Raw genomic sequence first — 14,906 nt, 5'->3', positions numbered from 1 at the left:
AAGGGTGGTTGGCTGCGGGGAGCAGCGCATGAAGAGTTAGTGCTTTGTGGGTACAGAGTTTCGGCTTGAGAAGATGAAAAAGTTCTGGAAATAGTGGTGATGGTTGCACAACACTGGGAACGTATGTAATGCCACTGAGCTGTACTCTTAATAGTTAATGGCAGACTTCACGTTATGTATATTTTGCCCCACTGATGGCAAGTACTGTAGGAGTGGAAGGGGAGAAATCATAGTGGGTGCAAGAGGAGAAGCAAGAGGTCCTGAGGGGGGCAGGCCCGAGCCGAGTCCTAGAAGATGGGCGCGTGGGAGAGTAGCCGTGGAGGGTGAGTGGGAGCTTGCAGGGGCCTCGACAGGGTTGTGCACAGTGGGCGCAAGGGCAGCAGGAGACCGCACCACCGGAGCTGGGGCCAGGCCCGGAGCCTGCCGCCCGCCTTCCAGATTGACTCACCAAGGCCGCCCTGCATCTTCCGCAGACCGGGGAGGAGCACACGGTCACGCATCTCCAGTACGTCGCGTGGCCCGACCACGGCGTTCCTGATGACTCCTCGGACTTTCTGGAGTTCGTAAACTATGTGAGGTCCCTGAGAGCGGATGGCGAACCCATGTTAGTTCACTGCAGGTACCGTGGCTGGTCTTGTTTGTTTGAATCCACAGACTCCGTAGGGAAAGACCTGGAGAGAGTTGGCAAGGATCACCCTCAATCCCCCGAGACCATATGCTTTTACCAGAAGGCTCTGTTTACTTTATTTCTTCACTATTTCAAAAGATTCGGGATTTTACGAAAGCGTAAGTCTCTGGATGTAGACCAGAGGAGGAAAGCCCCACCCTCCGCTTTCCCTCTCTCCTTGGGTCGCCTCACATGAGATGTGAGAGTGGGGTGCAGCCTGCACTGAAAGGTGGGTTTCTTTTCATTGGTGTTTGAGCCCCTGGCCTCAGAATATATGAGGAGAGGCCTTCTCAGCCTGTTGGAGAGCACGCCCTGAATGTGTGTTTTGTATTCTTGAAGGTCAGGGGAGGAAAGCTCTGTTTGAGTAAACGTGGGAACTGGCTAGGCGTTAAGCTGGGCCGTGCAGAAATACGGCCTGAGCAAATCCCAAGTCTCCGCTTCTGTCCCCCCAGTGCTGGAATAGGTCGGACCGGTGTGCTGGTCACCATGGAAACAGCCATGTGCCTAATTGAGAGAAACCTGCCTGTTTACCCACTGGATATTGTCCGGAAGATGCGAGACCAGCGCGCCATGATGGTGCAGACATCAGTGAGTAGAAAGCCATTTGATAAAAGTAGTAACGATGGGCGACGCCTTCTGAGCCCTTGCCGTGGGCTGGACCTGCCGAAGGGTTTTGCAGGTCAAGAGACCAAGGCCACAGAGCTTGTCAGTGGCTGAGCGATCCCCAAAGCCCACCCCTTCACTGTCCTTCCCGTTTCCCTCCCTCCATGACGTGTTTCCTGCCAACCCCATAGCCAGGCAGCAGTCCTGGTTGCATTTTCTTTTTTTAAGATTTTTATTTATTCATGAAAGACATACACACACACACACACACACACACACACACACACACAGAGGCAGAGACACAGGCAGAGGGAGAAGGAGGCTCCATGCAGGGAGCCCGACATGGGTCTCGATCCCGGGACTCCAGGATCATGCCCTGGGCCAAAGGCAGGCATCAAACCACTGAGCCACCCAGGGATATCCCCTGGTTGCATTCTACATCGTCAAGCCCCTGGCCCATCATTTATCCATCAGAAGTAAGCAGAATCACCCGAAGATTTTACCCCACCTGCCTGTCTGTGGGTGAGCCTTTTGGCTTAATGGATGTTTCACATGGCCCTACCCTCTCCTCCTTGGGCCGTCTCCCGGGTGTGTCACATCTGGGTAATGGACACTGCAAGTGTCCTCAAGAGGAGATCTTGTGGTTTTCCCCCTGGAACTTCAAGAGAAGCGGGGGGAGGGGGAGGTGATGTAGAAAAAAAAGAGCATGATTCCGGCTACCCCACATATTGGGTGACCTTTGGATGGTCCCTTAACCTCTCTCCAAGCCTCAACTTCCGCATCTGCAAAATGGGGACCAGCCCACATTCGTCTAGAGGATTGCACACGTTGGAAAGACCCGGGCTTGTATGTGGTGGGAAAACTGGATTAGTCCGTTATAAATGTCAACGGTAATGGAGGAAGTCCAGGGGGGAGTCTGAGAACTCAATGGAGAGCAGCGAAAGCCGACTTTGGAAAGTCAAGGAAGGCTTTCTGGAGGAGTGACTCCAGATGAAGGAGGTGGAGTCAGCAAAGAAAGGAGCGGAAATTCCACGTTACAGCCAGCTCTGTGTCCGCACAAGCTCATGGACAGAGCGTGTAAGATTTCTCTAATAATTGTGAGCTCTTGTTTTATATTATACTCTGGAAATATGGTTAAGAGGAAAAAATCAGACACTATTGTTCTCTGCCCTGTTTCATGTTATGGGGACGGCTGGTTAAAAATGTTTACAGTGCATCCTGGTAGATCTTCCTAGCTGCTGAAGCATGGTCTAAATGCTTTCTTTCAGCCTGTACACGTCACTAAGTAAGTTCCTTAGGTGTTGGTGAATAGAAAGAACCGTATCCTACAGAGCAGCTTTCAATGGCCCTCCTTAAGACAAAGTCCAGACCCCTTACCCCGGCACAAGGCCCTGCACAACCACGTCCCAGCCACCTATGCAAGCCCTGCCTCCCAGGCCCTGGGGTTCCAGGCAGGGGCTCTGAGCCCTGACTGTGCCACGCGGAACGGGCTGTCGGAGTCTCCACACTTGAGCATACACTAGAATGGTCACCCTGCAGGGTTGTGTCCCCGACCCGCCCCCCCAGACCCCTGGTCCCTCCCTACACTGTGGTTTCCGCCATCCATTGCCCAGCCCTCACATGTAGGCCTGACGGCTTCACGGGTGTATCTGCTCCACGGGTGCTTCCCTGGCGTGTAGCACAGGGTGTGGCCTGGCCCAGAGCTGGACCTCAGGGCATATTTATGAGCGATGTGAAAGAGTGGGCATAGATGCGAAACGGTGCAGTGTTCATGGAGCTGTGGGTGGACCGACAGCTTGCTTTTCTCTTCTTTTCCAGAGCCAGTACAAGTTTGTATGTGAAGCGATTCTTCGTGTTTATGAAGAGGGCTTAGTCCAAATGCTGGATCCCAGTTAAGACAACTGTGAAAAACGTTCATTCCTCTTTCCCAAGGGCATCCTCCTTAAGGACAGACCTTCTCTCTGGAAGCAGCAAGAGGGATTTGTAGGCTGTGGGGGAGGAATGAGCACATTTGAAGCCGGGCACTTTAAAGTTCTGTAGAAGAGGTATCGTGTACATAGGAACTGTGTAGATACGCATGCAGTTACAGCAACATTTAGGCCTGTTATTCCTCAGAAATAAGCAAAAGGGGATCTCAGTTTGGGGCCTGTCCTATTTGCCTTCCTCCCTAGACATTACTATGTTCCTGTAAACCATCCTTGGGCAGTTGAGAGGGGATGCCAGCGATGCTGCTGACCTTCCAGAAACAAGAGGGTGCGGCGCTTCGGAGTTGCTTGGATGTTTTGTGTGTATATGTGTATAGGACTCTAAGGGCTGAGCTTTCTGGGCTTCAGGGCGGAGCTGGAAGCATTGGCGTTCACCTGCCGATGCTAAGGGCACCCTGCTGGATGTACTAAGTGGCAGGGTGGGGGGAATTCAGGCTGCAGGGCGGGCAGTACCCTTTCTGCCCTGCGTTCCTCTATCCCCACTCCCTCCCACTTCCCATACTGGTGTTTCTGAGAATCCTGTCTGAAACGCCCCGCTTGCTCCCTGCATCAGCGACCCTCTTCGGGGGCTCACACAGGGCCTGGACCGGATTAGTAACGTAGGTTCGGGCGAGTTTTCAGTTGAGACTCAGAACGAAGACTCCCAGTGCGTCTTGTCATCCGTCGCTAGTTTTAGGAGTGGGTGCTTCTCGCCTCCGCCTGCCTCTTGCTGCACCTGCAGAACCCAAGACTGGAATTATCGACTACTGAATCTACTACATGGATTGCTGCTACTTCAAGCTATTAAACTTGAAACATTACGATTTTCCTGAGGGGAGATGGGATATCATCTAACTATTCAGAATCTTTGGCCCTTCTGAGGAAAGATCTAGTCATGGAACCATGGGAACCCCAGCTTCTAGAGGGTTGTCCGTGGATGTGTGTGGATGTGTGTGTGTGCGCCCATGGTAAGTGTTTCTCAGGATTCCTAACTTGATTCAAATTACAGTTGAGTTTCTATAAAGAATGAGTCTCTGTATAGAAGAACAAATGTGTGCATTCACCCTCGGTTAGAATGGTCTCCATTTCATTTCAAAGGAGAGGATCAGGCTATCTGAATATAAACACAATTTGATGTTAATTTATTCTAAGTGCACCCTAATTTTGATTTTCCTAAAGAATTCTGCCTTTGTTCATACTGTGTTAAATTTTTTAAAAATTTGTGACAGGATTGTAGCAAATTATTATTTAAGGAAAATAAATTACATAAAAATTTTAACGTGGTATTTTTAAATAGCGGCTTTTATGTGTCCCGAAGGAAGAGGAAGCTAAGCCAGTTTCTCAATGGGACTTATAGAAAAAGGATGCTTTTATATCATAGTGCACAGAAGTGAAGCCATTTTGATGCCTTGCAAACTCTGGACCAATCGAGTAGTTTCCTGGTTGCAGGCTGGATAAAGACCTAGATGATGGGAGCCGGGTTTCTAAAGGTTCTTTATCTCCAGACTTAGCACATTTAGTTGCATACTTCCCATCTTTTGCCCACTAATATTTTACTGCTCACCGGCAGTGGTGGGAGGGAAGTGTTACGCAGTGCCATAGCGCTACCGTGACCGGGGACCCTGAAGCCCCATCGTTGTCCAATTCGTGCTAAGCTAGCAGAATGAGCCGGGAAAGCTTGGAATTAACGCAGTTGGAGATCTGGTTCCTGGTCCCACTCATCGATTAACTGTCTCCTGGCCTGGTCACTTGAGAGCATGACCTCCCTTTCATCTATTTCCTGTAAAACAGGAGAAATAATACTGAGGCTATGGGCTGAATATGAGGACTGAATAAAATGCTCTCAGCGGGAGTTGTCATCAGCGGGTAGCGATCTGACACTGCCACAGGTGCGTTACTTGGAAAAGTTAATTTACCAGCCATTAGCCCAGAAACCCATGAAATAGAAGTATGATCATATGGCTCTTTCCACAAAAGAAAATTTCTTTTGCCGAGAACAGAAGCACAAAGGAATATCCTCGTACCAGTGCCTTTCTTCAATCTGGACTCAAAACATTCTATCAGTTATGTCCCAAAAAAAGAGGGGAAGGTGGAAAGCTGACCTAAATTTAAATGTCATCAGGATGCCTAGCAAATCACTGCTATTTCATAAAAATGCATCCTTACCCTGTGTACAAGAAGCTTAAGAAGTCTAAATGTGTTTGGAGTGTTGTTTTTTTTTCCTTAAAAAAGCAAATTATTCAATATAGTTGCGGAAATGCTGTCATTATCGTACATAAATTTCTAAAAAGCTGGCCACGAGCCTTTTTCTGCCATCATGCAGGCCAGTAGTTCAGACCCAGCAGGGAACACAATTCATGAAATGCAGAGGAAGAACAGGACAAGAGAATTATCTAAAGGGGCGAAATACACAAATAAGTTATTACTACAGATACAGCCGATTAAATTCTGTGCCTCAACATTCGTGCTTCAATACCTTGTACATGTAGGCAATTACACTTAAGCCTTTTTTTAGTCGTAAGTGAAAAGCATCAAGACCACAGGGAATACTTTGCCTGGGAAATTTGGCGGGGAGTGAATAGAGAGGACATTTTACATCTGTGTTTTGTTCTCTGGAAAATCTGCTGGGACCCATTGATGTGCTGACTTAAGATGGGACACTCCTCCCTGTGTCACTATAGTACCTGCACTTGGTGTTTTGACTTTATAAGAAAGAAAGCTTGAACACAATTTGGGTGGGGCAGGATGGGGAGGGTTCTATCACGGACATGCTGGTCTGTAATTCCTACCATCGTAATTTATACTTTAAAATGTGTTTTAATTAAGTTTTTTTTTTGTTTTAATTCCAGATAGTTAACATTAAAAATGCTTTTAGGTTAGTTGCCATTGCTCCTGTGTTGCTACCTGATATTTTGTTGTTGTTCCTCAGAAATGATCATTTGAGTGGGAAACAACAGGCTGCTTCATCCTTCAAAGGCAAACAGAGAGGCAGGATCAATAGGAAAGGCTCAGAGGAGCTCAGATGAAGCTCACTGGGGTCTAGACCTAGATTTGGTGAGATGTGTCGCCCTCAGGCCTCCATTTCCTTATGTGTAAAAAAGGAAGAGGTTGGGCTGGACTAAATGAGTTCTTTGAATGTTTATCATTCTGGGAGTCATTGTTCCAGAGAATTGAAGTTAGCCCCCAAATCAAAGCCATATAGCTATTAGAGAGGTATCCCACTTCCATGACCTGTCTCCAAGAGATTGTCCCTCCAACCTTAGCAGGGTTGAATGCCGAGAATGACCAGGATTGCCACCATCTGGTTCTCGCCATTCTACACTGAGATTGGAATCCGCAAAGACCCTGACCTCAGCCTAACTCTGAGGAGCCAAACACGTGAGAGTCCAATGGCTGACTGTCCACCATCTTTATAACCCATTCTGTTTGGAGCAACGGAAAGATTGGTATTATGTAGTTTTGAAAAGTATCTTAACGAGCAATATTTTTTTTTCTGTAAATCGAGGATGTTTTGCGCTCTGTCAGTGACTACTGGAAAAGTTTAATCAATATAAAGACATTCAAGCTATGCAACACTTACGGTGTGTTGACATTTTTATTCTAGTAATTGTCTTGATTTCTGAAAGGGTTTTTCACTCTTTTTTTTGTTTTGTTTTGTTTTGTTTTAAGTAAATATTACCTCTCACGGACGAGAGTGCTCTCTGCCCATCCCTCCCTTCCCTCTGGTCAGGAGCACGAATGACCACGCACAGTCCCTGTTTCTGTCTTGACTTTGTGGGGCAAATTCTAGATCTGAATTAGGTTCAATTGTCATTGACAACAGTAGCTTTTACAGAAAGAAGTTTCTGTATTTTCTATCGCACAGGGCTGTCAGGGGGGCTCCATGATCCCTGGGGTCCCAGGTTCCTTTTCACTTGGTGCCCTGCCAACCCCAGTATGCGGCTCTGATGCTGAGGTCCACGATGATGGCTCCAGCCAGCAGGATGGTGGAAAGAGGAAGGAGAAAACAAAACCGCTTCCCTGGGGTGTGTCGTCTGGATGTTGTACATCACATCGATCAGAACTTAGTGGCAGGGCTATAATTACTGCAAGAGAGCCTAGGGAAGGTTTTTATTCCAACAAACATGTATCTAACAAATTCAGGAGTTCTGTTTCTGAGAAGAAAGAGTTTGAGGGACAATTAATGATCTCTGCCATAGTTCAACTCTTTGGTTCCGCCATTCCATTCTCCCCAAGGTAGACAACCCACTCACCAGCCACCTGTGGTGTGAAGCTAAAGCTAAGATCACCTTCAGGTGTTCTGTGGACTTCTCCATCTCCAACTCTGGGTGGCTTCTTGTCTAATAACCTATAAATTTGAGACAAGTGATCGCTCAGCACAGCGCATAAACAGCAGTGAAGTAGAAAGAGGAAAACCATTCCCTCATAAGAGGGAAGAACAGCAAACGCTACCCCCAGCGATTATCCAAGCCCACTGCACAGGAAGAATGAAATCACTTCTGGCACGCCAGTAAGTCCCTTCGATAGCTGCCTCACAACCAGGTCCTGCTCCCTGGGAGGACCTCCTCATCCGTGGGCCTCCATGGCCACATCCAAGGTGGGACCACGGTGGGCAGCGTTCTTGGGGACAGCTTTTGTAGCCTATCTGCTCCTGGGGCAGTCTTGGCAGGGGCCCCAAGGTTGTGACTTCTTTGTCAACAGAATTCCAGCAAGTACCCACAGCTGAAGGTCTGGCCTAGAATGATGTTCTGCGCTCTGCCCGTACGTCTTAACTTAAAATGTGGCTACCTAGAGGCGACCAGAAAGAGAAGCTTGGGTGGGAAGGCAAGACCCTTCAGCTGACCATTGGAGCTACCTGGTTCCTATTTCCTAGCGGAAAAGTCTTGAAGATGGCTTGCTGCCCCTAGCCTTGTCCCCTGCTTGAAGGTCACCACTTTGTGTAGCTGCATTTTGAAGAACAGCAGCAGTTGGCATTTACTGTACTTGAAGATCATCAGTTTTGAGCACAGGCTCTAGATTGCCTCCCTTGGCAAGCCAGGCTCCCTTCCGTCTCTGCTGCAGCACTCCCCCCACCCCCGCCCCCGCCCAGCAGGGCTCTAGCCCCAGGCAATCTCACTTCTAGGGGACTTTGCAAACAGCAAGAGGGAGCAACACCCACACTTTCTGTACGCTCCCACCATTTTCTCCATTATCGTGGCCTTGGTCAGCATGAGGTCCCTCCTCCAAAGTACCACAGATGACACTTTCATCAAAGTGACACATTAATCACTCGATAAAGGGCAATATCTGTCTTTGCCATCTGCTGGCCTGCCAATTCCACTAAGCCAATGCCACATTTTAGATGTTATTTGCAGCATCCCACTTTTGAGGACCAGATTCCGAATCCCAAAAACCAAAGTGAAGTGGACTGGAGCAAAACAGAAGTTTCTTTCTCTCTCAGATCAACGCAGGTGTTCAGAGCTAGTATAGTGGCTGCGTGGTTGCCATTCTCTGTGCCTCTCCCATCTGGTTCCTCCCCTCGCCTCAGCTGACACCTTCCAACTTTCCACCTCATGGTCCAATATGACTGCTCCAGCTGCAGTCATCATATCTGCATTCCAGCTGGAAAGAAAGAGGAAGTGAAGTCTTTATTTTGGATTGCACTCAAACAAAATTCAGGAGTTTTTGGACTGAAGAAGGGGAGATGATTCTTAGGGCACATTAGCAGCTCCCCTGCAGATTTCTTGACTGCAGGTCTACTGAAGAGCTGACTTAGGAGGCATTACCCTGCTCCAGCCCCAGCACACAGGAACAGATGTAATGATGTCATTTAAGCGAGGCCGATCCAGCACCCAGGAGTACAGCACTCACCCACTGACAAGATCAGCACCCACCCATTACATGCAGAAGTCATTGCAATAGGAGTAAACTGATAACCCAAACTTCACCTCTTTTGTAGAAACCCCAGAGCCCCACCCCTGAATTAAGCAAGTCAGTCTTCCTGTGCAGCGCCCACCCCCCCACTTGTATCCAATGCTCATCAGTCCCTAAACCTCTGGATTCCTCTCGTGGTCAAGAAAGGCTCCAGGATTTCTCCTGAGGCTGCCCCCAGGACTTCCAGCATCGTCGTCCAAACCAGAGGAAGAGCCAGGAAAGACCCGTTGGGACCTGTGATGGCAGAGGTCCGGGAGAGAGATGGCGAGGATGAGGTGCGTGGTCACAGCCCCAACATATGTAAGAGGAAGGAGAGGGGACTCTGTAACCAGTGGGTCTGCCCAGGAGCCCAGGATGGGCCAGCGTCTAGGGTTGGGCAGCGGGGTGGGGGCGGGGGCGGGTGCCACCAGCCAGGGGGACTAGGTGTGGAGTAGGGGGTGAGATTGTTGTTTGGGTCTGAAGCGCCTAACATTAGGGACACACGTAGCCAGCCTGAGGAGTCTCAGCAGTGTCTGAGCACAGAGGTTCGTTGTTACCTGACGTAGACCCCCTGGGTCCCGGCCACTCCCGTTGGCCACAGTAGATGCTTTTTGTTTGGTACCATTGGTGCTCACATTCTGATCTGCTCTAAAGCTCTCCAGGTCGCTCAGTTACGAAGGCAGCCGTCCGCAGTGATCCGCCGTTGTCCTGGGCGCGTCAGGCTGCGGTAGCAGAAGAGCACAGACAGGATGTAAAGCGGTAAAGGGAGAAGTGAGAGAAGAAAAGCAAGGTAAAATATCTCTAAATATTGATGCGGCAGGGGTGCCCGGGTGGCTCAGCGGTTGAGCGTCTGCCTTCGGCCCAGGGCATGACCCCGGGGTCCTGGGATCGAGTCCTGCATGGGGCTCCCTGCAGGGATCCTGCTTCTCCCTCTGCCTGTGTCTCTGCCTCTCTCTCTGTGTCTGTAATGAGCAAATAAATAAAATCTTTAAAACATATATAATATGTATTGATGCGGCCAGGACAAAGTACAACTGCCTGGTGTGAAGGGACCTGGCCCCGGAGGCACGCTGGCTGGACTCTATCCCGGGTGTGGAGTCACCGTGGCCTGGGCCTCTGGGGCTCCAGCGAGGAACCGGGCGCAGCCTCGGCAGCAGCAAGACACCAACCTGGCCACGGCCAGACGTGTGCACATGAGAGCAGGCCTCATAGTGATCGAGGCCGGGACGTCAAGTCACCCATAAAATTTTTTTTTTAAGATTTTATTTATTTATTCATGAGAGACACACAGAAAGAGAGGCAGAGACACAGGCAGAGGGAGAAGCAGGCTCCATGCAGGGAGCCCGACGTGGGACTCGATCCCGGGTCTCCGGGATCACGCCCTGGGCTGAAGGTGGTGCTGAGAGGCACCTGGGCTGCCCAAGTCACCCATAAAAACTCAAGAAAATGGAAACAGAAACAACTGAGCAATGCCTAGAAACAGTCTAAGGTAAACGCTAAGGGTAGAGCCCTCCGGTGGCCAGTCCTCTCTGGGAGCAAACCTGGGTGGTGCCACCTACCGGGCCCTGTGGGCCCCCTGTGTCCCCTGTGTCCGTATTTTGCAGGCACTGTGGCCACGAGGGGTCCCGGAGGCCGCCCTGCTGCTCCCCAGCCTGCAGACGGCGCCCAGCAGCCTCCGGTGGGCTCAGGCCGAAAGGAGCCTGGTCTCAGCAGGCCTGCGCCCGCGGATTCCTTATCGTCCCCTTCCTGCCTCGCTCTCCCAGGTAGGCTCTCCTGCCTTTGCTTCATCCCACCGAGAACTGCAAAAGATCTTCACAGTGGCCTGCCTCCCAGGAAACCAGCCAGACGTCCTCAGCTGATGCCTAGAGACCCAACGCCTGCTCTGTCCTTGCGGTGGAATATTATTCGGCCACGAAGAGGAATGAAGTGCTGACACACATGACACCATGGGTGAACTTTGAGAACATGACAAGTGAGCGCAGCCAGACGTGGAAGGTCACAGATTGTTAGGATTCTGTGTGTAGGAATGATCCAGAAAAGGCGAGTTCGTAGAGACCAAGTAGATCCCAGGGGCTGGGAGGAAGAGGGCTGGGGAGTGACAGCTAGTGAGTGTGGGTTCCCTTTGTGTGGCCCTCTGATGGCTGGGAATATGTCCCCCTCTGCTGTGTTAGCCCCTGGTGACGCTTACCTTCTCTCCCCGCCCGAGAGAATCACAGCACAAGTGGGTGTCGGTAAGCGCCTGTTGAATGAACACGAGCCAGTGCCCTCTCCCTTATGTTGCTGGTCTCAGATAGGACCCTGTTCCCCCTAACATGCTGCCTTTTTTATGTCACTTAACACCGCCTCTCACCCATATCCCTCTGGCGAGAAGTTGTTTTTTTTTTTTTTTAAGATTTTATTTATTTATTCATGAGAGACACAGAGAGATGCAGAGAGAGATGCAGAGACACAGGCAGAGGGAGAAGCAGGCTCCACGCAGGGAGCCTGACGTGGGACTTGATCCCAGGATCAGGCCCTGGGCTGAAAGCAGTGCTAAACCGCTGAGCCACCCAGGCTGCCCTGGCAAGAAGTTTATAAAGGGGCTGGGAGGAGAGATGAAAGAAAAAAGATCTCTAGATCTGACCACATAAAAATTTAGGACACCATAAACACAAGAAAAAGGCAATCAATAAACTGAGAAAAATATTTGTAACAAATATGACAAAATTTTCAAATAAGAGATGCCATTTGCAGCTCCCACTTGGCAAAAATAAAAGTCTTGTTTTTAAGCATATTTAATGACAATCTTATGGGAGATATTTGAATAGAGAAAAGCCTAGAAAGAAAGAAAGTCAACATTTTAATCATGATTAGACCATAATTGTGGGATTGCCCGGAGGGGAATTTTTTGTTAGGTTTCACTCTTTTCCACTTGTTTATAATAAATGAGCATAATCTGTATAATCATAAGGGCAAAGCAACAGATGCCACGTTTTGCTGACTTTCCTATAGGATAAGCCTCTATGGTAAGAGGGTCGTGTGATGAAGGTGTTGGATCATAAACGGGTACAAGCTTCCAGGAGGGCTACCAGTTTAACAGCATGTATTAAGATCTTGAAAAATATGGATATTCTTTTATCTAAATTCCACTTCCAGTCATTGATTCTGATGATTAGAATAAAAAGTGTCTGAAATCAAACAGAAATGGGATCAATTTATATACAGTATTACCCATTGCAGAGGCTTCTAAAACATAGAAAAATTGGAAACAAATAAGTGTCCAATATCAAGGATATAAGTTAAATAAATTATGGTATGGCCATATAATATAGAATATGCAATCACGGAAAATGCCGTTTGTAAAGAACACTTAAATAAAATTAAAAACAATGATGATGTAATAATGTTCAGGGTAAAAGGCTCAATACAAACTAGGTAAGTAGCATGATCTTCAAGCTGTGTATGTGTGTGCGTGTGCGTGCATAAAAAGAGGTTCCAAGGATTATACCAGTAGGTTAACAGGGAATATTATCTAGGTTTTGTTTTTTTTTTTAAAGATTTTTTTATTTATGAGAGAGAGAGAGAGAGAGAGAGGCAGAGACACAGGAGGAGGGAGAAGCAGGCTCCATGCAGGGAGCCCGACATGGGACTCAATCCCGGGTCTCCAGGATCGCACCCTGGGCTGAAGGCAGGCGCTAAACCGCTGAGCCACCATATTCTCTAGGTTTATGAATTAAAGGTGCTTTTAGGGTTTTTCCACAACTACCATGTATGTTTTTATAATCAGGGAAAAAAAATCATTTTCTAAAAGGTCCCCAGGACTTTTAACTGGTCACAGGTTGCTTAGTAGTACAACTTAACATCACAAAGGCACATCGCTTTGGCCTGGCACTTTCAACCTCTTGAGTGTGTTCCTCACGTGTGTGAAGTAGCCCGTGTACCCGATTATTCACTACAGCACTCTAATGGCCAAAAGCCGAAAATAACCTGCATGCCCAGCATCGAGGTCTAAGGAAATTATAATACAGACTTACAATGGGATATTCAGCAGGCACAAAGAGGAAGCCCTTTATCGTCATCACTCTGTAGTCATACATTACTGGTAATCCTAAATATTCCATATTGCTCTTTTATTATTCTTCTGTACTAATACAGAATGCTCTCCAGGATAGTGTTAAATGAAAACAGCAAGATAAGAACCAAGTGTAGAGGAAACTTCCAATTACATAAAAAAGTTGAAAAAACATCCATCTATGTGGGCAGATAGATTTGTATATACGTGCACGTAGAGACGCCTGCTTCTGTCGGCATGAAATAACTGGAAGTTCACCCAAGAAACTTGGAACACTGGTTTTCAAAAAACAGACATGTTGCACTCTAGACGATTCTGTACCTTTTTTTTTGTCATTTTTATATTTTTTGTTTCCGTAGGACTAACATCCAATCACCAACTGTATTGCCCATTCAATAATAAGTAACACACAAAATTAAAGGCAAAATGAACAACCGCTGGTTCCCTAGCATCGTTGTTCAGAGCTCGAACTGTGGATTCAGCTTGCCTCATTTTAAAATCCCAACTACACTGCCTGGTGACAGGTGTAAACATTAGGGAGATTTCTTAATGGCTGTAAGCTCAGCCTCCGTCAAGAAATAGAGGTGACAGTAACACCAGCCTTGAGGGATTGTTAGAGGGATTAATGAAATTACTAAGTGAGGATTAAATGAGATAATCCATGCAAAGTGCTTTATTGTTTACATACAATACACCCTATTATTATTCCTTGACTGTGCTGGGCATGGCTGGTTCACAGGCCCACTGGAATCTTCCCTGCCTCCCCAGTGTGGAATGGTTATCACCCGCTTCAAAAGACTGAGCAGATTAAGTGAATTAATACAATTGAAATCCCCGAAACAGTGCCTGGGCCATAGGGAAGGCCAACGATTGTTATGAACAGAACCGTCCTTTAAAAGGCCGTTCCCATTCTTTCCTCACATCTCTGAACTCATGGGCTCCCTGTATTTCAATAATTGTATCTTCCCTAGAATCTCTATGTAGAAGTGCGCCTGGGTGGCTCGGTCAGTTGAGCAGCCTGCTCTTGATTTCGGCTCAGATCGTGATCTCAGGGTCCTGGGGTCGAGCCCTGTGTCAGGCTCCACACTCAGCTTGGAGTCGGCTTCAAGATTCTCCCTCTCTCCTTTTGTCCCTACCCCTGCTTGCTCACGCACACACGCTCTCTCTCTCTCTCTCTCTCTCTCTAAAATAATAAATCTGGGCAGCCCCAGTGGTGCAGCGGTTTAGCGCCGCCTGCAGCCCAGGGCCTGATCCTGGGGTCCTGGGATCGAGTCCCACACCAGGCTCCCTGCATGGAGCCTGCTTCTCTCTCTGCCTGTGTCTCTGCCCCTCTCTCTCTCTCTGTGTCTCTCATGAATAAATCAATAAAATCTTTAAAAAAAATAATAATAAATCTTAAAACTTTAAAAAAAAATTTTTTTCTATGTAGACACTTTTCAAACCTGCCCATTATTTTTCCCTTACTGTTCTGCTCTGGTTTTAAGGTTCAACATATCTGCTTCTTTATCACTCCAACTGTAAACCTGCTTGCTTTAGAGGTTTTTTTTCACATCGTCTTATTATCTTTAGTTCTTGGGTTACAAATTCTCCATTCGTTGCAGCAGCCCACTGCATGTGGCTGATTTCCTCACTTGGGTTTGGAAATGTGTTGCAAACCCATCTTTATTGGGTGTCTGAGTGCCCTGTGCCTCCGACTATACAAGTGTCCCTGTCCCTTGGCTTCATAAAG

General features: G+C 48.0%; 1 protein-coding gene across 10 annotated transcripts in view; it reads left to right on the top strand.

Annotated features, from left to right (window-relative positions):
- The window catches only part of PTPN3 (protein tyrosine phosphatase non-receptor type 3), a 143,685-nt gene extending 136,876 nt beyond the window's left edge, over positions 1 to 6,809 (top strand). For 9 of the 10 annotated variants that reach the window (XM_038553060.1, XM_038553063.1, XM_038553062.1 and 6 more), the window contains 3 exons: positions 474 to 619; positions 1,120 to 1,255; positions 3,089 to 6,809. In XM_038553060.1, coding sequence (XP_038408988.1) covers positions 474 to 619; positions 1,120 to 1,255; positions 3,089 to 3,166 — 360 coding nt within the window. In that variant the 3' untranslated portion in view covers positions 3,167 to 6,809. Of the gene's footprint in view, positions 1 to 473; positions 620 to 1,119; positions 1,256 to 2,037; positions 2,348 to 3,088 lie in introns of all 10 variants that reach the window. The other variant, XR_005367142.1, reaches the window with a different exon arrangement.
- Positions 6,810 to 14,906: the final 8,097 nt, after the last annotated feature.

The sequence above is a fragment of the Canis lupus genome, chromosome 11 (genome assembly GCF_011100685.1).
Source record: "Canis lupus familiaris isolate Mischka breed German Shepherd chromosome 11, alternate assembly UU_Cfam_GSD_1.0, whole genome shotgun sequence".
Taxonomy (NCBI): Eukaryota; Metazoa; Chordata; class Mammalia; order Carnivora; family Canidae; genus Canis; species Canis lupus.
The sequence above is the reverse complement of the archived record's forward strand: the minus strand, read 5'-3'. Positions and strand labels throughout refer to the sequence as shown.